This window comes from Gracilinanus agilis, chromosome 4, assembly GCF_016433145.1.
Source record: "Gracilinanus agilis isolate LMUSP501 chromosome 4, AgileGrace, whole genome shotgun sequence".
Classification (NCBI taxonomy): domain Eukaryota; kingdom Metazoa; phylum Chordata; class Mammalia; order Didelphimorphia; family Didelphidae; genus Gracilinanus; species Gracilinanus agilis.
In genome coordinates, this window is record NC_058133.1 from 31,151,729 (window position 1) to 31,178,102 (window position 26,374).

The 26,374-nt window shown below is 43.9% G+C and overlaps 1 protein-coding gene across 1 annotated transcript in view; it reads left to right on the forward strand.

Annotated features, from left to right (window-relative positions):
• The first annotated feature begins 1,627 nt into the window (after nt 1–1,627).
• Nucleotides 1,628–26,374, forward strand: part of STIL (STIL centriolar assembly protein) — a 56,839-nt gene continuing 32,092 nt past the window's right edge. Inside the window, exons 1-8 of the mRNA XM_044672268.1 lie at nt 1,628–1,684; nt 4,854–4,911; nt 11,352–11,459; nt 12,805–12,917; nt 15,507–15,694; nt 18,187–18,434; nt 20,092–20,175; nt 22,892–22,978. Coding sequence (XP_044528203.1) covers nt 4,868–4,911; nt 11,352–11,459; nt 12,805–12,917; nt 15,507–15,694; nt 18,187–18,434; nt 20,092–20,175; nt 22,892–22,978 — 872 coding nt within the window. The 5' untranslated portion in view covers nt 1,628–1,684; nt 4,854–4,867. The remainder of the gene's footprint in view (nt 1,685–4,853; nt 4,912–11,351; nt 11,460–12,804; nt 12,918–15,506; nt 15,695–18,186; nt 18,435–20,091; nt 20,176–22,891; nt 22,979–26,374) is intronic.

Consider the following 26,374-nt stretch of genomic DNA (forward strand, 5'->3'; position numbering starts at 1 on the left):
ACCACCTTCTTCTTCTTTTCCTACCCACTTCCCAGTCCCCCCAGGCCCACGATACCTAATTATCTAGAGATGGTTTAGGTACCTAAATATTTAGGGGAATTCAGATAGAAACAGAGGATCCACGGTCAGACCCACAGGTCAGTCAATGTTCAAGATCAATGTCCAAGGCAAGAGTTTAGGCCAAGGCTCCAAAACCCAAAAGCCCAGGCAAAGCCAAAGCCAAAGCCAAAAGGGTCCCTCTCAGCTGGCTGTCAGGGTATTTATATCCTCTGGCCAACTGCCTTTCCTCTTGTCCTCACAGCCTCTGGGAACATTCGGATGTCTCCAACTGTCTTCACCTGTCAAGGTGAGGCTCTCAACTTCCAGAGTTTGAATATGATAGCAGATAGAATGGAACAGTGGATAGAGTGCACAGTCTAGAGTTAGGAAGACTCATTTTCTTGAGCTCAAATTGGGGGCTCTCACTTATTAGTTGGGTGGCATCCAGACAAGTCACTTATCTCAGTTTGCCTCAGTTCCTCATCTGTAAAATGAGCCAGAGAAGGAAATGACAAAACCACCCCAGTAACTTTGCCAAGAAAACTTCCAACGGTGTCATGTGGAGTCAGAAACTACTGAATAACAAATTTACACAGTACTCAGGGTTTGCAAAGTACTTTATAGATATTATTTCATTTTACCCTTACAAAAACCCTTGGAGATAAAAGGCTAATTTTACAGAGGAGGAAACTGAGGCACAGATTAAGCGTCTTGCCCAGTTTCAGACAGCTTAAGTTGTCTGACTGGATTTGAATTCAGGTTCAAATGAAGGTCGGAACTGCCTTGTTAAGCAGCCAGGACAAGGTTTTGCATGCAGCAGTCGCTCAGTCCACGCTTGTAGGCTGAATGACTGAATGTATTTGCCCGTTTCCACCAGGTCCTCCCACTCCTCCATAGCTCATAATTCATAAACGTCCTTTTTTAAAGGGATGTAGGAAGAGGAGTAAAAGAGACAAAATATTTAAACTGTTTTGTTAGCGTAGCAGTGACACGTAGTATCTGATGTTTCAGTCATTCATTGTAAGGAAATCTGGGGATGTAGACTGCCAGCCCTGGAGAATGGCCAGCCTGGGCGGAGAGTGCCCGCCCTCTTTGGAATGCTCGGTAGGTTCTGAACGCAAACGCCGTTTCCTAGACAACACACAAGCTGGCTTGAACTTCCGGCTTCCTTTGCTTTTCCTTCCCCTCAACCCGCTTCTGCGCACGCGCCGTACGGCCCTGACCGTTGGCAAAAGCCAAAAGTTTAAAATGCCTCCGCGCGCGGGGGCGGGACTTCTCCAGAGTGACAGCTGAGGTGGCGGGGCTGAATGGGGAGAGACGGGCTCTGGCTGGGCGCGCGGGTTGAGCGGTCGGCGGAACGGCTCCCGATTGGTCAAGGGCGGGGCGACCTCGGTCTCTGATTGGTCATCCTGCATGGGCCCCGCCCTCCTCCGCCGACGTCGCGTCTCTGTCAGCCTTGCTGTGGGATGTGTCTCGCTTTACCGCTTCTCTTCCCGCCGAGTCAACGGGTCTAAGTCGCACCCCCGCCTCCGCTGGGGGATCCAGCGCCGGCCGGGTGCCGGGAGGAGGGACCCTGGAGACACAGAGAGAAACCGAGGCACGGAGCGAAGCCGCTGGCGGCGGGACGGAGGCGCCCAGCTCGGAGGTAGGCGGTGACGACCCGGGAAGGCTTGGGCTCCTGGGTCTTTGACTCAGCCCACTAACTCTTTTGTAGGCACCTCCTGTGTACGAGGCCCTGCCCTGAGGGCTGGGAAAACCGAGAGAAGCCAAAGGGCGATTCTTGCCCTCTGGGAGCTTCCAGGCTAAGTGGGATGGGAAGTGGGGGCAGCTTGCCCACTGCCGGGTCTGTGCAGGCCAAATGGGCGGTAATCTCGGAGGGAATACTGAGAAACTTAAGGCAGAGGTGAGCAGGGAGAGCTTCCAAACCGGGGGAACGACTAATCCAAAGGCTTGGAGTTGGGAGATTGAGCAAGCAAATCATTGTCCCAGCAGTACGGAACATCTCGTGAGGAGGCGTGTGTGTGTGTGTGTGTGTGTGTGTGTGTGTGTGTGCGCGCGCAGATTGGAAGTGTTTTCGCCAAATAGAGGATTTTGCATGTCTTTGATCCTGGAGCTGATAGGGAGTCATAGAGTTTATTGCGTCTGAGGGAGTGATTTGGACATACTTGAACTTCAGTCTCTGAGTCTCTACCAGAAAGGCTCAAGGCAGGGAAAACTCTGCAAATTATTGCCTAGGGGTCTTTCTCTGTGAACTGATGGGGTTCAGTGAGAGTGAGAGACTAGGCTTGGGGTGAGAGAATGGATGATAATCTTGGGGGGCGGGGGAATGAGTGTGAGAATATTTAAATTTCTCACCCACGGCGTTATGGGGAAAGCCTTTATAAATCTTTTTAGGGCTAGAGAAGTGGATGTCCATTTGATTGGTTAGGGAACTCCCTCTGAACCAATTTCCTCTGTCAATGAGTTCAGTTATCTATGCAGGTCATTCAAGGACCTTTATATCCAGCTCTGCTCTCTTTCCACTTCTACAGCACCAACTGCCTGTTGGACACTTCCCCAGGATTTCTCTTATCCATCTCTTATCCATCTCAAACTCATCATGTCCAACAGTGAGCTCCTTCTCTTTCTCTCCAAACACTCCTCTTCTGAGCAGGCTGCTGCTCAGGGCATCCTCATCCTTTTAGCCTCCCCCCCTCCACCCCCCTTCACAACCTCAGAGCTAACCTCAATTCCTCACTTTTCCTCACCCAACCTGTGTAGACAGCTACCAGGTCTTACAGTTCTTCTTCAGCCAGTGTTTCAAACTCACTGAACCACCATCCTGTACAGACCCTTATCACCTCTCACCTAGGAGTGATATTAAAGAAGACTCTTGGGCTGTCTGCTGGAGTTGCCTAGTGATGTTTCTAGAGCACCAGTCCATCACTCTTCTGCTTAAGAAGTTTCAGGGACCAAATCCGTGATTTCCTTGGTATTATAATTACTTGGTGAGGACTTCCTCTAGTATTGCCCAGTGACTTTGGCCATGTAATATTCTTTGGGGGGTGGGAGTGGGGGCAGATACTTGTTTATCATCTCCTCTTGCTGGACCAGGACCTAATATAATATAGCTCATCCATAGACATCTTAGTTCTCTTAAACTTTTTTTTAAAAACTCTTGTCTTTCATCTTAGAATCAATACTGTTTACTGATTCCAAGGCAGAATAGTGGTAAGGGTAGGCAATGGGGGTCAAGTGACTTGCCCAGGGTCACACAGCCAGGAAATGTCTGAGGCCAGATTTGAACCCAGGACCACCTATTCCTAGGCCTGGCCCTCAATCCATTGAGCTACCTAGCTGCCCCCCTCATTTTCTTTCAATGCCAACAACCCAAGATTGCACTGTGTGTTGGTAGTTATAATAACATCTGCCTCACAGTCCCCTAGGAGGAACAATACTTATCTCCATTTTAAACTAGGACCTCAAGGGATTTGTCTGATGTCCTATTGTCTGACAGAGTCTCAGATTCTGCTGTCAATCAATAATAGGTATTTATTAATTGCTTCCTGTGGGCCAGGTCCATGCGGCTACTCCAAAAATATTGCCCAGAAAATGTTTCCTATAGTCTGAATTACAATAGAAATGGTTTTAGGGTTCTTCCTCCTTGTTGTTTATCAAGGAAGATGAGAGATGGAAAGCACTTGCTAGGCTTCTTGTCAGCTCAAGTCAGTGTCAGCCCTTATTAGTTGAGTGACTTGTAAATTCTCCTTGGGGGACAAATATAACAGTTGTTTTTACTTTGTGAAGCTTTTTTGATGCCTGTTAAGAATATAAGGGGGTGGGGCAGCTGGGTGGCTCAGTGGATTGATTGAGAGGCAGGACTAGAGACAGGAGGTCCTAGGTTCAAATGTGGTCTCAGACACTTCCTAGCTGTGTGACCCTGGGCAAGTCACTTTACCCCCATTGCCTAGTCCTTCCCACTCTTCTGCCTTGGAGCCAATACACAGTATTGACTCCAAGACGGAAGGTAAGAGTTTAAAAAAAAAAAAAGAATATAAGGGGGCAGGTAGGTAGCTTGGTGAATAGAAAGCCAGGCCTGGAGATGGGAGATACTGGATTCAAATTTAGCCTTAGACACTTGGGATCCTGGACAAGTCGCTTAACCCCTGTTGCCTAGCCTTTACGGCCCTTCTGCCTTGGAACCAAAACACCAAATTGATCCTAAAAAGGAAAGTAACCATTTTAGGAAAAATTATTTGAGAGGCAGAGAGGGCTCTCCTGGACTTGGAGCCAGAAAATCCACTCTATTTCATTGCTGGTCAGGCCTCAGTTTCCTAAATCTAAAGATGGGGATAATTCTTGTACTCTCCCCTCATCTATTTGTAGGGAGGAAAGTGCTTTATAAATCTTAAAGCACCCTGTGGATGAATAGTACTATTTCTGAGAGGATTCTAGAAGAATGTCTATAAAATGAGACTTCTTAAGTGTGTCATTATAGTCACACCTCATATGTGATATCTGGGGCTCATCATTCTCAGTTAGTGGCAATTATGCTTTAAATAGTATCTCTTATAGAACCTCCCCCCTCTCCTTTGCAGAGAAAGTTGTTTCCATGGCTATAATACACTGTGTATTGACCGCTTAAGAGGATGAATTGATCTATCCTGCTGGCTTTTTTTTTCCTAAAAAAAAAAAATCTTTGTTTTATAACAAAATAATGACCCCATGGATAGGGGGGAATACAGAAAGACATATAAGAAATGGTAAGTAAGAAACATCAATGAAAATTTATTTTCAAATAGCATCTCCCATTTTTTCCTCTTTGTTTTTCCTAGTGTTCAGACCTGTCATGGAGCCTGTGTACGTCCCCTTGAGCCACCTGATGAATCCCAGGTATGTGGATGTGATCCTGCAGTACTTCCCGTACAGTGTACTCACAGATATTTTATGCATTGTGTCATTATCTTGAGAATTGCTCTTCCATTTCTAATTTCTCCTGGATTTTGTTATTGGGGGCATACAAGAGCTCTTGTTTTTCAGATTTGTTCCACATCCTGCTACTTTACAAAAGTTGTCAGTTGGGTCACTTCATTCCCTTGTATCTTCTCTGGCGTTTCATAAGCATATCATAAGGCCATCTTCCAGTAAGGCAATTTCATTTATTCTTTGCCTGCCTATCTTTATGTTTTTCACTATTTCCCTCTTGTTTTATTACTAGCACTGGCATTTTTAGTACGAGGTCAAGAAGCATTGGGGAAACCTTACTCTTAAATTGGGGAAGTTTCTTATATTTTCAGTCAGGGCCGAGGTTTGGGCTGAGTTCTGCTATGGGGCATCCCTAGAGCTTGACCCTGGGTTACAGCCTGTGAATAGCCTTTTGCTCACTGTATTGGGCTTGTGGAGCTGGTTGGTGGTGGAAACTCTAAATGTTAATTATTCAAATATTAACCTTGGTGCTAATTGATGACATTTTTACTGTGTGACAGGTCTGTCTTCTTGTAGATTTAGGCAGCTAGGTGGTGCAGTGGCTAGAGCATTAAGGGCATAACCAGAAAGCCCTGAGTTCAGATTCTGCCTCAGACTCTGTCACTTTTTTTTTTTAAGAGTCCAGGATCACTTAACTTGTATGTGCCTCAATTTCCTCATCTGTAAAACGAATATAATTCTTATGAGACTTGTTATGAACTCTAATGAGATAACATATAGAAAGCCCTTTGCAAACCTTAAAGTTACTATTTAGCTGTGATACTTTTTATCTGGTATAAATTTCTTTTGAAGTTTGAAATTTGTAAAAGTTTGTAGAAAGCACCTACTTAGCTATCTTTTCAGATCAGATGACAGCTTATAAGGATCCCTTTATATTTTATTTTTAAACCCGTGTCTTAAGTAAGTATTCTAAAGCAAAAGATTGGTAAGGGGTAGTCAGTGGGAGTTATGTGACTTGTCCGGAGTCACACAGTTAGGAAGTGTCAAAGGTCAAATTTCAACCTAGGACTTCTTGTCTAGGCCTGGCTATCAACTGAACTACCTAGCTGCTCCCCCTTAAATCTTTTTAAACTCACTGTCCTTTTGGAAATACAGTTTGGAATGTTGATAATTCTCAAGCATCTGTAAAGGATGCTTCCCTCTTCCCCCCCCTCCCCCCCTCACCTCCCCTTCTTGTATCTTGGTCATCTTCCTGAGGATCCATGACCTACTATGTTCAGAAATCTGTTGCTACCTGAGGCCTGAAGATCCTGCCCTCTTTTATTGCCACTGAAGCATAGCTGAGTACCCCAGTAGGAGACTAAAAACTAGGTGTTTATTCTCTCTGGGTACAGTTCTCAGGCCCTAGCTTGGATTTGAATTTCTCTAGGCTGGAAATTCTTTGACCCTGCACCTGCTTCCCTTTTTCTCCCAAGGGGGAAAAAAAATTCATGTGTTTGTCTTAAGACACTCTCCAGTATTGATTTTGGTTTTTGGCTCTTTAGGTTACCTGAAAGGAACTCACCCATTTATTTTACTTTCTCAATAAAGAACCTATCTAATTAGGTATCAGGTCTTTCAAGAGTCTTCCATTAATATACTTACCTAATCACTCAGTGACTACCCAGAGAATCTCAGAAATTCAGAATTGGATGGGAACCCAGTGGCTAACTAGTCCAATTTATTATTAGTTTTCTTTAGGGAGTCTTTATAGTAAGCCTAAAATCTTCCTCTTTCCTACTAACTGCCTCCCATGCATGGAATCTTGTTCTGCTGCCCAGGGGTCAAAGAGCATAATTCTTCCCTCTTCTACATGCCAGGTCTTCAGACACTTGGATTCAGCTGTTGTGTCTCCTTTGAGTCATTTCTTTGCCAGACTAAATGTGCCTCATGCCTTCAGTTGACCATCATAGGGTACCATCTTGGTTGCCTTCTTCTTCTTCTTGAGTATTGGTTCCAAGGCAGAATAATGGTAAGGGTAGGCAATGGGGGTCAAGTGACTTGCTCAGGGTCACACAGCTGGGAAGTGTCTGAGGCCAGATTTGAACCCAGGACCTCCCATCTCTAGGCCTGGCTCTCAATCCACTGAGCTATCCAGCTGCCCCTTTGGTTGCCTTTTTGAGATGTTTATGAGCTTCTGGGACTAGAGTTCAAAAGAGACAAGGAAAGATATGTAGGTCTAGAAGTCATATGAATACTAATCCCATGGGAACTGATTAGGTTACCAAGTGAGAGTTTATAAAGAAAAAGGTCCAGGACATAACCTTGCATTATATTATACAGATGATGCTTTCAGAGAAGATTGAGAAGGAGTGGTCAAATAGGTAGGAGAACCAAGAGAGATCTGCGTCTTAAAAGAAGAGAGTTTCTAGGCAGAGAGAGTGGTCTGTAGTGGCAAATGCTACAGCAAGATTAAGAAGGGTAAGGATTGAGAAAAGGCCACTGAATCTGCCATTTAAGAGAATAATGATGTCTTCAATGAGAGTAATTTAATTTTTTATGATTTTTAAAATTTAATTAATAAATTTAGAATATTTTTCCATGGCTACATGATGCATGTTCTTTCCCTCCTCTCCTCCCTCCTCCTGGAGCTGACAAGCAATTCCACTAGGTTTTACATGTATCATCATTCAAAACCTATTTCCATATTATTAATATTTGCAATAGAGTGATCATTTAAAGTCAACATCCCCAATCATATCCCCATCGAACCATGTGATTGATCCTATGTTTTTTCTTCTGTGTTTCTGCTCCCACAGTTCTTTCTCTGGATGTGGATAACATTCTTTCTCATAAGTCCCTCAGAATTGTCCTGGATCATTGCATTGCTGCTAATAGAGAAGTCCGTTAAATTCGATTGTGTCACAGTGTGTCAATCTCTGTAAAATGTTCTCCTGGTTCTGCTCCTTTCACTCTGCATCGCTTCCTGGAGATCTTTCCAGTTCACATGGAATTCCTCCAGTTCATTATTCCTTTCAGCACAATAGTATTCCATCACCATCAGACACCATAATTTGTTCAGCCATTCCCCAATTGAAGGGCCTCCCCTCATTTTCCAGTTTTTTGCCACCACAAAGATTGTGGCTATACATATTTTCATACACGTATTTTTCTGTATTATCAATGCGAGTAGTTTCAGGTGACTTGGGATTGAGAAGTGAGAGAGAGAAACGGAATTGGAGCAACATGAATTGACAGTTCTTCTAGAAATTTGGTTGAGAAAGGGAAATCTTTCTAGATTGTTAGAATTATAGCTCAAGGGAGTGGTAGAAGCCAGTGAGGATTTTTTTAAGGAGAGGAAGTCCAGGGCATCTTTGTAGACAGCAGGGAAGGAGCCAGTAGAAAGGGAGGGATTGAAGAGTATGTGGAGAGGAGAGAAAGAATGGAGGGATGATCCCTAACTGGACCCCTAAGGAGAGAAGTTCCTTTTGGGAGGAAGTGAGGGACATAGTGGGATTTGCCATGCCAAGTCAACTATGGATGGCTTTGTCCATAGACCTTACTTAACATGTTACCTTATTAACCAAAGACACAGAAATACACATACTGACAGAAATGAGATTCCACCTGACTATAAGGTAAGGGAGAGGGTGGGGTTTGTGAAACCAGGAAAGAAATCTCTTAGGACCCACCTAAAAAGACCCTGAAATTTGTAAGGGGAATTTTGGGGGAAATCAAGAATCTGTGAACTGAAGAATGGAATAGGTTGTATCAGTTCTCAGGGAGACTTCTCTCTCTTGGGACCTTATGTTTTTGGGACTTGTATTTTTAGGTCATTGGTAGGAGTAAGAGGGCATCTTTGCTTAGGAAGGTTTCTTTTTGAAAGCTCTCCATGTCTAGGCTGGGATGGAGATTTTCAATTTCTCTTGGGAAATTTTACTTTTACTCTGATGGTAAAGTTAGGATTGGTCCTCTCTTTTTCTGTAGAGATTTCTTTGTTGGGGTGGGATGCTCTCTATACATTTAGATCAAGAGAAAGTCAGGGAAATAGAGACATTGTTCCTATCACTTCAAAAAATCTGAATCATGTCATATAATATACAGATCCATGGCTAGTATTCGCAAAAGTTAATTCCTTCCATGCACTGGGAGAACATTTTGTTTCCTCTGCTCTTTGTGTGAATTTCTTGACCTGATTCCAGCTTTGACTCCCTGGACACCTCAGACGTCCCTGGCCTTCTGGATTCTGCCATTAGCCTTCAATGGGTGGGAGGAGTGTGCCACCTGTCTCTTGATTTTCTCAGTATATGGGAATAGTTGGGAACCAGGTTGATAAGGCTGGTTTCTGTCTTTAGATTCTCTTTATGCCAGCTGTTCTTGGTGTAAGATTGCTGAAACAAGATCCTAGAAGGCAGTTTTCTTCTGTTCGACTCAACCTCCATTTTCCTCATTAAAGCTATAATTATATGTTCATGGAAGGGCATTTTTGTTTATAAAACCTAATTTATACCTGACAGAAGCAGCTCATTTATAAAAGAAGAGAACTAGGATAGATGCCATCCCTTCTGGGTTTTATTGCAGACTAGAGGACCGACTGGAAGGCATGTGAGATATGGAAGGACTCTGCAGCTTTGGGTCTAGCTTGATGACTTCTATTGGCCCTTCCAAAGCTGCCCACCTGGGAATCCTATGAAAGCCCCCATGCCAGAGAAGCAGAAGAATTGGGAAACCTAGAATATTCTCTCTCCTGTTATTCATCATCTGGATTTAGGCCTGATTGATGCCCTAGTGTTGAAAGTAAGGTGCTAGTCATGCTTGACAGTGGAAGATGGCTCATTATGGCTGAGGTGACCAGAGGACTTGGAAGAACTTGATTCTTTCCATGTTTTCACCCACTGTGATGCCAGCCAGCTGACTTTTCATCTTCCCTCAACTCTTGAATAGTGTGGTTTTTGAGTAGAGACTTTTCAGGTGTTCTGTGGGGAGATGTCCTTTAGACTGAGCCTCTAATATCAGTGTATGTACAGGGGGCTAAGGACCCTTCTACCAAACACCGTTAAAGTCTCCAACATGAACTTGGCCTAGGGTAAAATGGCCTTTTGGCTTAGCCCAGAGCAGTTGGTTTCCTTCTTTATTTTTGTTTTGCCTGTTTTATTTTGTTAGAGTTGTTTTCTTAGGTAAAACAAAACGGCTCCATCTGAAGACTACCTTGGAGAATTCTTCTCGAGTTTCCCACCACAGGATTGGTTCTGGTGGGCCTTCTCTTACCATGCTCCTCTGCACCTGGTGGGAAACTGCTGTGAGATGGAGTTTTTCAGGGAATTCAGGACTGTCCTTATTTAAAAATATTTGTTAGGGAAGAGAAACATGGGAAGGGAAAGGGATAAGCATTTCTCAAAAGCCTACTATGTGTTAGGCATGTTACAAATATTACCTCATTTGATCCTCACAGCAATCCTGGGAGGTTGATGTTATTATTATTGCCATTTTGCCAGTTGAAGAAATTGAGGCACCTAGAAGTTAAATGGTTTACTGAGTGTTATGTAGCTAATAAATGTCTGAGACTAGATTTGAACTTAGGTCTTTCTGATTGCAGGCCTACTGCTGTGTCCTCTACTCCACCTAGCTGCCTATTACATATCTGCTTTACTTTAGGGGATTTATATTGTTTAATCAGCCATCATCCTAGTACAGTGATGGGCAACCTTTTAAGCTTGGTGTGTCAAAATTCACCAAAAAACTGAGCATAACTCGGGTGGTGTGTCTCTTCGAGGAAAAAACCATAATTTCACAATATTTATAGTTTAAATAACAAAAATGTATAATTGTAATATACAACTATATTTAATAAGCAAAAAACTAATTATTTAACTTGCCTGCTTAGTGACAGTTGTTTTGGCTTACAGACCTCCGGCACAGAGTGTCTACACTACACTACAGCAAATGTTTCATCCTCAGCATTTGGCTCCATACTTCTCTGTATGCGGCTACATGTCATTGAAAATGGCTATGTGTGGGGCAGCTAGGTAGCTCAGTGGATTGAGAGTCAGGCCTAGAGACGGGAGGTCCTCAGTTCAAATCTGGCCTCAGATACTTCCCAGCTGTGTGACCCTGGGCAAGTCACTTGACCCCCATTGCCCACCCTTGCCACTCTTCTGCCTAGGAGCCAATACACAGAAGTTAAGGGTTTAAAATAAAAAAAATAATTAAAAAAAAAGAAAAAGAAAATGGCTATGCGGGTCAGTACTGACCCTCGTGTCATAGATTTGTCATCAGGGTCCTAGTGATTGGAGAATTAGTCCTGGGTTGGAGATCAAGAATTTCACTACATTTCTTCTATTGCTTTTCCTCTGCTTTAGGCTAGAGATATATTTAAAAAGATAAGCATGTCTTAACCAAATCTACATTTATTTGTATTTTAATTAAAGGATTACTTCAAGCAAAATGGTACCACTCAGCTTTCCTCCATCAAAGAGTAAGCTTTGGGATCCAACTCCGATGGGAGATGTCAAGCATTTACATCTTAGTTACTACAGGTATGAAATGTTGTCCCCTGGTTCTCATTAGTGTAATTAAGATAAAGAGGCCTTATAAAAGAAGTTAAATGCTTTTATAATCCTCCTCTTCTCTATTTTTCAAAAGCTCTCAGTTCCCTTTTAACAAATTCCTTTGTTTTTTTCCCATAAGAATTCTCTTTAGCTCTTCTTTGTTGACTTGTTCCTTGGGTCGTGTTTCTCAGGTCCTTGCTAGGTTTTTAGCACTGTGTTAGGCACTGTAATGTCAGCCTTCTCCAGCCCATTTTACAGATAAATAAAGTGAGGCAAAGAGGGTAAAGTGTCAACAAGGTCCTCAGGGCATGTGGCATTGGGATGGGCGAAGAGGAAGGCATTTCTGACGAGAGGAACGATATAAATGCAGTGAGCATGTGGCAGAGAGGAGACCAACCTACCTGGGAGGGAGGGCATATGTTTAAACAGGCCTAGTGGAAACTTGGGTAAGAACTGGAAGGCTATGGTAGGCTGAGGAGTTTAGATGTGGGAAATGAGTGTGATGGGAGGATAACGTTAGGAAACTGTATTAGTCTGGTCTGGAATTGGTAGGCAGGGTGGCTTGGGAGATGGCAGAGCTTATGGTCCAGAAATTAGCCAGGTGCTGGTTGTAGTGTAGATTTAGGCATAAACTGGTCAAGGCCTGCCTCAGAGTTGAGTCAGTGTGGGATACCAAAGAAAGGAACAGAGAAGTAATTTCAGAAGGGAAACTGAGAACTTAGGAAATGAAACCAAGAGATGCCCACATGTGACACTGAGATTTTGAGCCCTTGGGGTCCAGGGCAAGGGTGGTGTCACTGGCAAAAACAAGAAACTCCTGAAGAGGGGAGCAGGGTGGGAGGTGAAGGCCCTTATCCATTAAGGTTTAGTTTTATGTTGAACCTAAGGTGAGCTATCCAAGCAAAGGTTCACACTAGAATGATTGAGATTTGGTATGGAAATAGAGGTTTTTAAATCCTCAGCAGAGAAAAGGTAGTTAAATCCACACAAGAAAGAGCAGTAGGAGAAAACTCAAGATTGTATCTATGGGGTCATAGAAGCTGGAGGAGATCATGGCCTGAGATCCCTCAGGAAGAGTACTAAAGGTAGAGATAATGGTTGGTTTTGCCCATTGGGCCATCTTTAGTCTTCAAAAGGAGGCTCTCAATAATGGAGGGAACAGAGAGAAATTAGACAACTAAAAGGGGCAGTCAGATGAAGCTCAGGTTTTCTGCCCTGGAGAGATCTGTGCTTAATAATGCCTGAAAATTGATTTCTTAAGTGTGAAGTTAATGTACCAGATCTCATTAAAAAACAAAGCTCAAGGTGGCAAATGCATTTCAATATTTTCCAGAAATCCGAAGCTTGTGGTGACTGAGAAGGCCCTGCGTCTTGCTTATCGTCATGCTAAGCAGAATGACCCAAATTTGTCCTGTTTTTTGCTTGGGACACTCATAATAGATGAAGGTAACACACTTAAAAACAATTTAGCATTTGGGGTATGACTGGTGTTTTTGATGGGCTTTGGTGATGTTTTTTTCTGGTTGGATTGATTGCTGAGCTCAGGACCAGGCTCACTCACAGTCTTTCTCCACTGCCATCTCCTGTTCTCCTCCTTGGGGACTTCACACTTCCCGATACTCCCTTAAACATACTGACTTCTCAGCTTTTCCACTTTGTCATTTCCCATGACCCACTTTCCACCCAGCTCAGAGATGGTCATGAACTTGAATTTACCACCACCACCAACCTCTCCATTTCCATGTTCATGAATTTGGAGACTGAGCTATTTGAACCTCATCTTTTATTTTTCTAGTTTTCTGTCAGCCTTGTGATCTCCAACCCTTCTTCCTCCTTGTGAGCTCCAATCCAGCCACCCCTCAGGCTTTTCCCAGATTACACTCTCCTTCCTTCTCCATCTGGGGTGCCGAAACTGTTCAGCTCTGCTGTCCTCTACCCTTGAGGCCTGATTGTAGATCAACTTTACAATCTGCCACCTTGGCTTTTATTTATTAATTTACTGTCGAAATGGAAAAAAGTCATGGAACTGCTGCCTAGGTTCACTACAATTTATGTTACATAATCTCAATTAGACCCTTACTATGGTGAGGTGATCCTTTGACATTGACTCACTGTCCCCCTCTCCACTGTGGCTCTTCCAGACCTTTCCATCCCCCTTCAAACCTCCCAGGGCTTCTTTTTCACTGAGAAAGGTAAAGCCTTGGATGCCTTTTCTTGCTGTCATCCTTATCCCTTTCTTCCTTGAAGAGATGGCCTTCTCCACCCATATCCTTCTGAGCTCGCGTCGTTTTGATTTCTCCAGGAGATGACTCCTGCCATGTGCACATTCACTCATCTTCAGTCTCTCCCTGACTAGTGGCTCTTTTCCTGCTGCCTATAAATATGCCCTTGTCTCTCCCATCCTCAAAAATTCCTCATTTACCTTCTCAATTCTCACTGGGCTACTCCCATAGATCTTGGGAATCTCTCTACAATAAGTGACTACTTTCCTCATTCTCTTCTTTTTATTTTAATTTTTATTTTTTAAACCCTTACTTTCCATCTTAGACTCAGTACAGTGTTTTGGTTCCAAGGCAAAAGAGTGGGAAGGGCTAGGCAGTGGGGGTTAAATGACTTTCCCAGGATCACACAACTAGAAAGTGTCTGAGGTCAGATTTGAACCCAGAACCTCCTGTCTCTTGGTCTGATTCTCAGTCCACTGAGCCACCTTGCTGTCCCTTTCATTCTCTTCTAAACTCTCTGCAGTCTAGCTTCTGACCTCATGTTTTAAATGAAACTGCTCTTTCCAACATGATCAGTAATTCCTTTATTGCCAAATCTAATAGGCATTCTTCCATTTTTATCTTCACTGGCCTCTCTATAGGCTTTGAAATTGCTGATTATCTTCTGATATTTTCTTCTCTCTGTTTTTATGACATGCCTCTCTATAGGTTCTCCTACTTATCTGACTTCTTCTCTGTCTCCTTTATTGGCTCTTCATCCAAATTGTTCTCAGTGACTTCAGATGTCCTCCTAGGGTCTGCCTTAGCCATCTCTTCTTAGTCTATAGTATCTTAATTAGCCATCTTATCAGCTCTCGTTGATTCAATTATCTTAATGCTGTTGAGTCTCAGATTTATTTACCTAGGCCTAATCTCTCTAGAATGCCTTTATTGCCTTAACAATAGCTTTTTTGGACATCTCAAACTTGTTGATCATAGACATCTTAAACACAACATAGCCAAAATGGAATTCATTATCTTTCCCCTAAATCTTCCCCTCTTCCCAATTTCCCTTTTGCTGTTTGGGCATCCATCCTCTCATTCACCCAGGCTCCTAGTCGTGGTGTCATCCTTAACACCTTATGTCTGCTCATGATGCATTTCCAGCCTGTCACCAAGTCTTTCGTTTCTACCTTCACAGTGTCTCATATGTGCCACCTTCTCTTGACTCATAGGTGCCTCTCTGGTGCCGACCCTCATCACCACCTGCCTTAAGTCCTACTACATTCCAGCTGGTTCTTCATTCAGCTGCCAACATAGTTTTCCTACAGAGCCCCCTGACAAGTCACTCTAGCCCCGGGAGGATTGAATCTCAAATCCTCCATCTGGATTTTAAAGCATGACAAGACCTGACATGATGTTAGGTGATGTGACATCACAGCCCCCTCCCTTTCCAGTCTTCTTATACTCTTCCCCCAGGGCTCTAATCCAGCCACACTGGCTTTGGGCTGTCCCTTGAGCACGTTGCAACTCCCAACACCACATCTTCCAGCTCCTTGGCTGACCCCCATGGTGGCCCGCTCTTTCTCTCTCCCACTTTTCCAAAAGAGGCCCCTCTAGTCCCCCACTTCATTCCAACATTATCTTCCATGGACCTTCCCTGCATCTCCTTGTACAGAATCTCTTGCCTGTTATCTCCCCGGTGGACTGTGAGCTCCCACACTTAGGGCAGTGCCTGGCTCATGGTAGATGCTTATGGATGGTGACATGATGATGGGTCAGTGGAGTAGCGATGTAAACTAATATTGTACGTGTTTCTATTTGGATTCTTTAGATGAGGAAGGCGTGAAGCTGAAAATAGACCGCTTTGATCCTGGTCGAGAAGTACCCGGATGCCTCATGAAAGTCCCAACTGCCCCCCTACCTGGAGACTTTGTGATTCCATGCACAGTTAACACTGAGGGGCTTTGCCCCACAGAAATGATTGTCCATGATGCTGAAGACTTTAACTCAGCCTTTCAGGTTAGCTGCATTTAAGAACATGATTTAATCTCTTTTTTTTTTTTTAAACCTTTACTTGCCATCTTAGAATCAATACTGTGTATTGTTTCCAAGGCAGAAGAGGGGTCAGGGCTAGGCAAGGGGAGGGGTTAAGTGATTCACCCAGGGCCACACAGCTAGGAAGTGCCTAAGGTTAGATTTGAACCTAAGACCTCCCATCTTGGCTCTCCATCTAAAGAACCACCTCATCCAATGAATCACCGCTGTTTCCTAACATGATTAATCACAGTGAAGAGAGAGAAAGGACCAAAATAGAAAGTGTGTGCAGATTTAAAACAACTGAAAACAGACTCTTAGCCAGACTCATCTGGTTCAATGTAAAAGGAAGTTGAGTTTGGTTTCTTAAGTAATTTCTAGTACAAAAATCATCTATTTTCATTAGAAAAGAAGTAGATACCTCATAGTCAACCCTGTTCTATAAAGACCCTTTTTTGGTCCCCTCTGGGAGTACGGATGAGGAAGGCCAGTACTTAATGTGCCCATCTGACACTTGCACAGAAGCATGGGAGCTCCAGTCTGGCTCTTCCCACTGTCCTCAGATCCGGAGGCATTTACAGGTGCCTCTCCAGCACTCCAAGCTGCCCTTTTGGTCCTTTGGCCCTGTCTTCCCTGTCCCGTTCTTTCATCTTCAAGGCTTGTGTTTCTGCCTCAGAGCCCTGGGATTTCAGCAGTGTTTCTTCTCCTTCCTGGAATGCCAGGAGCAGCCCATCTCCAACATAGCATGAGGTCTCTGAGCTCCCATGGTTCTGCCCCTGTCTTGGTGAGGTGCCTCTGCCCTTAGGGAGATGGCCCATCTGACTCCTTCCGAAAGTCTTGGCAGCTTGGTTCGATTGGCCCTGGGGTGGCATCTGAGAAGTCAAATAAGAGTTATGAATTTGCCTTTCCAGATAGGGGATGGAGAAAGAGTCAGGCCTAGGGACAGGAAGTCCTGGATTCAATTTTGACCTCAGACACTTCTCAGCTGGAGGACCCTGGGCAAGTCATTTAATCCCCATTGTCTAGTCCTTATAACTCTTCCGCCTGGGAACCAATACACAGTATGATTTTAAGACCGAGGGTAGGGGTTTAAAAAGAAACAAAAACCAAAAACTTGTGTGTGTGTGTGTGTGTGTGTGTGTGTGTGTGTGTGTGTGTGTGTGTGTGTGTGTGTGTGTGTGTGTGTCCTCAGACACTGGTAATTTGCTGAGATTTAGAGGGCTTCTTTTTCAGCTGCAAATCCATGCATGCCGTGGGGTCTGAGACATTGTTCCTGCCACTGGCCTTGTCCTCCTTCAGGAGAGACAGAAGGGGTGGCAGAGAGGCAGGAGCAAGGTCCACATTCAGAAGTCAAGTGTGCTGGGTCTTAGTTCAACATACACAAAGCTGGGTGGTCAAAACATGGGTTTTGTTGCCTTGAAAGGTAGTGAGTTCCCTGTCAGTGAAGCCTTCTAGTGGAAATTGATCACTTACTAGTGTAGGGATCTAGGAAGGCCCCAGGCTGGGCTCCTTCTCTTCCTCTTGGAGATCTTTTAGTATAAGTTTACTGTTTGTATCCTCCCTGTCCCTCAGGCCGCTTTGTTTTTGTCTTTGTGCCAGATAAAGGCTTAGTAAATGAATGTGATGGGGCTAGTCCTTCCAGAAGATAGGATTTCCTTTGTCATGGAAGAGACATTCCAGTGTACCCAACTGCATAAATCCTGAAAATCCAAAGTCACATTTGGGAGGGACTCTAGAGATCAAGTCCAATCTCCAGTACTGGATAAGGAAGGATCCCCATCTCCCCCAGCAGCATCCCCACAGTCTTTTTTTTTTTTTTTTTAAGACAATCAGGGTTAAGTGACTCTCCCAGGGTCTTACAGCTAGGAGTCATATCTGAACCCAGGTCTTCCTGATTCTAGGCTGGATGCTCTATCTACTCTACTACCTAGCTGCCCCTGAGACATAGTCTTTAAACCTCTGCTTGAACATTTCTATTATTGGAGAGCTCATTACATCATGAGGGAGTAAATTTTGTATTCTGTTGACCCAAAATCTGCTTCCCTGTATCTTCTATCTACTGCCTTTGGGAACTGCATGGAACAGGTCTTCCCTTGAGGGCCCCTCAGGTACCCAAGGAATGCTGTTGTCTTCATTTTTCCAGGGAGGCCCTCCCAGACCCTTCCCCAGCCTGGCCAGCCTTTTTGGGATGCCTTCCAATATGTTGGTCTTCCTTAGAATGTGATTCCAAACCTTATTATCAGAGGACACCCAGTAGGACCACTCTCTGCTGAAAGAGGCTCCCTAGGCAGGATGGTTTTTGGGTGGTGATGACAATCCCAGGGCCACGTCAGTGCTTAGTCACTGCAGCATTGCTCAGGAAGAAATGGCAGGCTTGGAAGTGGTGGGCCCAGATCCCTCAGTGCCTGTTGATTGGGCCAGGAGGAGCCCATGTCACTTCTGGGGCAGACCTTGATCCTGGGTCCTCCCTCTCCTAGGCTCTGCAGCAGCATTTGAGCAGCAAAGACTCCCTGGACTTCTGCAAGCTGCTCCGCCTGAGAGCTCATGTGGATTCCAGGGAGCACCTGGACAACCTGCAATTTGACTTCCATTGGGCAGCAGTCACTCCGGCCAGTTCTTTCCGATGCACTCCGGTGAAGCCTCTCCCCATCATTCCAACAGCGCTGGCAAGAAACTTGAACAGTCACATGAATATTGCCCAAATTCAGGGAACTTGTAAATGGGGGTGAGTAACACGTGTATTCATTTGAAAACTGTATTGGAAAGGAAACCCAATAGCTGGGATGATTTTTCCACAGTGAAAGAAAGTGAAGAGAAATTAAGTCAATTTGTACTGCATTTGGAGCTTTTGAACATCTACATTTTTCATTTTTCCTCCAAGAAAAGTCAGGGAGTAGTACAAGTATTTTAAATTTGGGCATTTAGGTGCACCAGACTAGAAGATCCGGAGGACCTGGGTTCAAATCTAGTCAGTCAAGTCCTAGCATTATGACCCTGGGCTAGTCACTTAATCCTGTTTACCTAGCCTTTTTTCTTCTTCTGCCTTAGAGTTGTTACTAGGACAGAAAGTAAGGGCTTTTTAAAAAAAGTATCTTGAATTTGCTTCCCAAGAGATACTTCGTATTCTGAAAATCAGAGACTTGGGATCTGAAGGTGACGGGAAGCTTGGAAATTGATGGTGGATGGCAGGTCCCTCTCCTAGAGGGCTGGAGGTGGATGGATAGACTAAAGGGGCTCTGGAGTTTCTAAATCCTGCCCTTAGCACCAAAAGAATTTTACTATTGCTTAGCCTGTGTGCTCCACCCTTGACTGGTGTATTCAGAGGCACTTGGGCTAGGTCTGTGCATTTATTCTGGGCTCTTTGCCTGCCTCTGAATCAAACTAGCCCAGGCCCTGATCTGCTTAGGCCACTCATGTTAATGGCCAAACCAGTTTCTGTGGTGGGATGACCTGTAGAGCTTTACTTTGCTGAACTAGAAAGCCACCCAGGGGTGCCATCTCTTTGTATCTTTTAATGGATGAGTGAATCACAGGGGATTTGGATGCCATGAATTAAGGGTCACTGTCATTAAGGGTCACTGGAGCTATTTCTCTTCTTGAGATTCATTAGATTGTCTGAAAGTTGTGACCAAAACCTAGACATATTTCAAGAAATCACAAAGGAAAATTGCTTAGATCTGTTAGAATCACAGAGCAGAGTTAAAATAGAGAGAACCCGCTGATCAACTCCTGAAAGAAACTCTAAAATGAGAATCTCCAAGAAGAGTGGGAGAAAGGCCTCATGCAAGGACTAGACTGGAGAGGAGTGAAGACTAGTTGACTGGGGCCCCTTCCCAAAGGGAGGCCCCACAGGGAGCCCCCCGGGGGGGAGAGGAGGGCTGCAGAGCTGAGAGAGGTCAAAGAAAAGTACCAGAAGGGGTTAGGAGAGAACTCAAGCATCGAGGAGCCACCCTGGGAAGGGACCCTCCTAGAGCTTCAGACCCATCTGCTCCCATTGCTCCTTACTGATAATGGCTATTTTACACTCCTTTCCTTTACTACTGCCTATTTCCCTAGCTGGGAAGGCATCCTTACGGTTAAAAGCATATACGTTACAATTTTTGTTCTGCCATTCAGGTGTGTCCTATTGGTGACCCTATAGACTCCTGCATGCCATTACTGTCTGTGGGTTTTCTCAGCCATTTCCTCCTTCTCCAGTGGATTAAGGCAAACAGAGGTTAAGTGATTTGCCCACAGTCACACAGCAAGACGTATCTGAGGCTGGATTTGAACTCGGGTCTTTCTGACTCCAGCTCCAGCACTCTATCCACTTGGCTACCTTGCTGCTTTCTAGATCACAGTAGCATCCACCTCAAAATGGAATCACTTGTCTTCTCTTTCAGGTATCTTACCATGGATGAAACACGCAAGCTGTTACTGTTGCTCGAATCAGACCCCAAAGTTTATTCTCTGCCACTAGTTGGAATGTAAGTGCTGCATTATTTATGGAAAGTGCTTTTGCCAACACACATATAAGAAGCAGATGGACTTGTAGCATGGAGTGGTTTAAGAAATGCTTCTGACTGATTTAAAAGGAAACAGATTCACCAAAAGGTTTTAGTTACCATTTGAATCACCTGCCAAAGACACAGAGAGAATTCCATAAAATCTCGCTTTAATCATCCCGGGCTTTCTGCTGTCAGATGGGGTTGGGGCCATTCTCGTAAGGGAAGATTTATTGAGCCCTCGGACTTCAGCTCCTGGGAGGGACATAAAGGGGTACCTAAGACACAGCCTTTGCTCTCAAGTTGATTTATTATCTAGTTTAAGAGAAAAATGAAAAGAGAAATAGGGAGACCACCGTAGTGTCACTGGAAGGAGAGTGTGGGGATTGGAGTCTGGAGGTGTGAGCTCAAATTATGGTCCGACCACAAAATTTTGCTTTATCTCTCAAAGACTCAGTCTTTTAAGTCTCTAATACCCATCTCCTTTTAAAATATTATTTTGTTATTATTGTTATCAACTTGATAAACATCAATAAACATGAACATTTCCACAAACAAGGAAGAACAGAAAAAGAGAGTTGTATATGAAATTGTGAATCTCTTATAGGTGTCTTGAAAGCACATTTTAAGGGCAGCTTGGCAGCACAGTGGAGGATAGTGTGCCAGGCTTGGAGTCAGGAGGATCTGGGTTCAGATCTGGCCTCACACACTTCCTAGCTCTGTGACTGTGGGCAAGTCACTTAACCCCATTTGCCTAGCTCTTGCTGCTCTTCCGACTTAGAATTGGTACCAAGACAGAGACAAGGGTTTTTAAAAAAAGAAAATATATGTTTAATTTAATGTGATAGTTCTAACACTCCCCTGCCTCATCTTTGTCTCCTCTGTAGTTTAAGAAATAGCCCAATGGTGTCCTTTATTTCCTTATCTTCTTTTTGGAGGAGCATCACTGCTGCTGCTGTTTTTTTCCTCACTCTATAACTCCCCCCTCCCAAAAAAGCCTTCCCTATAATAAATAAATATTGTCAAGCAGAACGAATTCCTCTGCTGACTGTGTCTGACAGTGTATTTGTCTTTCTGCATCTTCCAGCTAGGAGGCAGAAAGCCCGCTTCATCACCGTTAGCCTTGTGGAGTGGTGCTTGGCCACTGACTCGATCCGAGCTTAGGCTGCTCAAGGTTGTTCTCTCTTACAGGCTTCTAGGCAGTGGATAGTGTTCTCCTGCTCACTTCACTTTGAATCTGCTTATCCAAGAATTCCCAGATTTCTTTGAAACTAGCCCCTTCACCCTTCCTCCTTCCCTCCTTTCCTCCCTCCCTCCCATCTTAGGAGCAATACTAAGTATTGATCCAAGGCAGAAGAGTAGTAAAGACTAGGTAATGGGGGTTAAGTGACTTGCCCAGAGTCATACAGCCAGGGAGTGTCTGGGATCAGATTTGAACCCAGGACCCCCCCATTTCTTGGCCCGACTCCATCTCCTGAGCCACCCAGCTGCCCCCCCCACCCCATCATTTCTTGCAGCACAATGATATTCCATCTCCTTCATAGACCATTATTGGTTTAGCCATGCCTCCTCCACCCCCACCCCCATTGGGCTGCCCTCAGTTCTAACAAATAACTGCAGTGATCTCTTTGGGGAGATGCCTCAGAGGGTATGACTCCCTCAGTGGGGAGCACCACATAGATATTGTAGGGCACAGATCTGAAGGGCCTTCTCGAGCAGCTGTGTCACAGGCGCCCCCCTGGTCCTGTTCAGAGCCCAGAAGGGGATCCTCTGAAGGGAGGATTCTGTTGGCACCCCTGAGCTCTCAGGGTTGTGGCAGAGGTGCCCTCTATAAGCCTTAATGCATTATAAAAAGTGAATTGACTGTATTGTGTCATCTGTGACTCAGGACCAACCCGCTTTGTAGAAGGGGCAGCTAGTATGGAAGAGAACAGTAGGGGGAAACTTGAGCGCCGAGTAGGGCCTCGGTCTTTGTCCTGAAGGGTTTGGGGGGGTTCAGGTGAGCAAGTGAAGTGGGAGGGGGCGAGGAGTTACTTTAGGTGAGTTGGGGTAGAGAAGGGTCTGCATACACTGCTGACAGCCCTGGTGGGTGAAGCCTGCATTCCTCTGGTTTAGAAGGCTTTGAAAGTCATTCTCAATGAATGACAGAACCGAATTTGGGCCGGTTGAGCCCCATTTCTCTAGGTGAGTCATTTCCTCCCTGACCGATCCTTGCTCTTTTCCTGCTGGCAGGAGGTGGCCATGAGGGGCTCTGTATGAGCCCCCTCCATCCTTCCTCCCTTCGTCATCCCAGTGATAGTGTTCAGATATTTCCTTGAGGGGGAGATTCTGAGGTCCATTTGAGTCTTCTTCACTACTTCAGGCTCTGGTTCTGTACCTTGGGCTATTCCATCCCTGCTTGGAGTCCCAGGGTAGCTGTGACCAAAGCATTCATTCCCAGCCTGGCAGGGGTGGGGGTGGGGGGCCCAGTGGTGTGATCTGGTAACTGGGGGCAGGGGAGGGCCGGCATGACTTTTATTATCCTTATTGCATTTTCTTTTATATTTGTGTGTGTTTGTGAGATAGAGAACTTGTACCTTGTAAACCCCATGAAGGCAGGGAGACGGTAGTGTATTTGTGTCCCTCAGCATTTAGTGGCATAATAAATGTTCCTTGTGTCTCACTGGAATCCTTTTCCCCTCCTTTTTTCCTTTTGCAGTTGGCTCTGTGGCGTCACTCACATCTATAGTCCCCGCGTGTGGGCTTATTGCCTGCGCTATGTGTTCAGTGCGTCGGTCCAAGAGAGGTAAGTGAGATATTTTCTGACATCCGTCTTTCATTATAAAATGTTCAATAGAATTTGTGTTGGAAGAGACTTCAGGTCCTTTGTTGGCCGCTTTAATTGTCAGGAAAAGCTCCCTTCTACAGAATTGGTGCCCCAAATTCAGAGAATTCACACCTTGTTGGGGCCTTCAAACTTTTTTTTTTTAAAACCCTTCCCTTCTGTCTTAGTATGAGTTCTAAGACAGAAGGGGGCAGTAAAGGCTAGGCTTGGGGGTGAAGTGACTTGACCAGGGTCATACAGCTAGGAAAGGTCTGAGGCCAGATTGGAACCCACTCAATCCACTGAGCTACCCAGGATAAGGGAGATATTCTTTCAGCAAATAGATCCTTCACTGACAAGAAAGAGGTTCCCTTTATATTCAGCTGGAGAAAGGAAGCCTGGCACTGTAGCTGGAGTCAGTCAGGAAGTCCTGTGTTTGATGCCTCCTTTGCTGGGTGACCATTGACTAGCCACAGCTGGCCCCTCTCAGTTCAGTTCAATTCAATAAGCATTTGTTAATCACCTCTCCTGTGCCAGGCACTGTGCTAAATGCTGGAATATAAAGAAGAAAGAGAAAGCCAGTCCTTGCCCTCAAGTCTCCCTATCCTCACAGCCTAATGGGAGAAGAGCTCACACAGTAGGAAGCTGAAAAGGGGAGATGGGGACAGAGTTCTGTGGGGCGGCTGCAGATGGAAAATAGAGAGCTGGCTTTTTCTCTATGGATAGTTAGGCCAAACATTTTTTTTTAAACCCTTATCTTCTATCTTAGTATCAATACTGTGTATTGGTTTTGAGGCAGAAGAGTGATAAGGGTAGGCCATGGGGGTCAAGTGACTTGCCCAGGGTCACACTGCTAGGAAGTGTCTGAGGCCAGATTTGAACCCAGGACCTCCCATCTCTAGGCCTGGCTCTCTATCCACTGAGCCACCCAGTTGCCCCTGGGCCAAACATTTTTGAGGATTATGGACTTTATGCAGGAGCCTTCAGGGGCTTGATGCAAAGAGCACAATGTAATCTGTAAACATCTGAGGATCTCCCCTCTCTTCCCCTTGGCTTCTGCCTTGGATCTCCTTCAAGACACTGATAAATATCCTTGGCAAGCAGACATCTCCTTATTTTAGGCTTCACCTGCTTTTAATGATGACAGGGGCTGAAATAAGATGTTTTCTGTTAGGGCTTTCCAGAAATAGGGAAGAATTTTGAACTATGCATAGGAGATGCTTTTTGGGAGATAAACAGCATTTTGTGCTAATGAATCTGATTTTTTTTAACTGTCTACCAACAATGGGATCTTGTATCCCCTACATTTTCATGCAGTTGCAGGATGGCAAAGAGATGTGTCTGCTATAGAACATCATTTGCAAAAGTCTGCCAGTTCCCTTCTCAGACTTACCAAGCATGCCATGTTTGCTTACTAGTCATTTTTTAGATTCTTGATATGAAGCATTGATTTTCACTGATTACACTTCCACATGAAATCATTATAGTCAGCATCTATGTCCTTTTTCCCACTCGTTTTCTAATTTCTGGCACCAGTAATTTGTTGAATTGTGCCAGATTGAGATGTTTTTATTGTGCACAAAATCTGTTTCTTGTTTGTATTATTCTAACTTTCTATTAATTTTTATCTTTGCTTTAGCAAGCTAACAGTGTAACTATGCAGATAAGTGATTCAGAAATGAATTCTGTATCAGGAATGAATTGTTCCATATCTGTTAATATATAATTTTCATTTTCATGTGTGATGTTATTCAGTGTTTGCCATGTCCAACACCATCCATTTAATTTCTCCAAGAAAGTAGTTATGATATATACATGTGAGAGTTCAATGTTCCTTATTCATTAAGTGTTTACTTGGAATGTGAATACAAAGATGGAAAGAGCCCCTACCCTTTCCTAGCATATGTTCTCCTTATGGGATAAGGCATAGAGTGGTTTGAAACATAGTCATTTGAAATTTTTAAATGACTTATGTTGAGGTAGGTCAGGTACCAAGCCAGTTTACCATATTTTGAAATGAAAGAAAAACAAGATGAGTTTGTAGTTGTCAGTCTTTTGTGGTGTTAAAAGGAGTTTCTTAATCTCCCTCTGTCTCTTTAAGAACAGAATTTCTAAGTAAGAGTTTCACAGCTAAGAACAGCACTGAGAGACTTTTGTGAGTCAGAGCGGAAGATTCTATTACCTAGGAGACAAGGAAGATATATATATATATATATATATATATATATATATATATACATGGGCTTTTTCTCCTCAGAACTTTGAGGAAGTAGGAAGTCTATGTCACCCTCTCTCAGCCAAGAGGGACTGACAGTTTACAATTTTGAATTGGGAAAGAATAGCTACTTTAAGAAGGTTGTTGGTGATTAATGCTTATAAATTTGCATAGGTAGTTAGATAGTAAATTAATTCCTAGATAGGCAGTGTAGTTTAGTTAGGCCTGGCCTAGCCAGGCAAGAAGCACCTGTCCTCAAAGACAGATTAGGATTTTTTAGAAATTTTAGTTAGGATTAAGATTTTAGTTATAATTATAAGATAATAGAGTAATAGTCTCACTTTCCTCCTTCCTATTTCCTATCTGAACTTCTTCCCAGGATAAACTAAGTGTTTGTGTTTTACCGAACTGCTCTCCTAACATTTGTCAAACTCCTGCCCAAAATTTAACCCTTCACAGTGGGAAATAGTCATTCTCCTCTTTGCCCAATTGGTGAAACATTGATATTTAACTAATTTAGACAATAATCATATGCAAAAATATTTTTGCCCAAAATTAAATTTAGAAGGGGATTCAGAGGATGGAGAGCTAGGCCTGGAGTCAGGAAGACCTGAGTTTCAAATACAGCCTCAGACACTTGTAGCTGAGCAACTCTGGGCAAGCCACATGACCCATATTATATTTGCCTCAGTTTTCCTATTTGTAAAATGAAGATAATGATAGTGCCTACCTCCTAGGGTTGTTAAGAATCAAATGAGATAGTTTGTAAGATACTTAGCACAGTGCCTGTATTACCTAGATACACAATAAATGCTTGCTCCTTTCCCTTCTCTTCCCTAAAGTGATTTATGACAATATATTCTTTTTTAAAACTCTTCAGTAATGCTTTATTTTTTCCAATTACCTGTAAAAATAATTTTTAGCATTTTTTCTAACATTTTGAGTTTCAATTCTCTTCCTCCCCCCCTCCCATCTCTCCTCTTCCCTGCCTGAGACAGTAAGCAATTTGATACAGGTTATACATGTGCTGTCATGCAAAACAATTTCCATATTCTTCATGTTGTGGAAGAAGACACATAGGAAAAAAAACCATGAAGAAAATAAAGTTAAAAAAGTATGCTTTGATCTGCATTAAGACTTCTATCGATTCTTTTCCTGAAAGT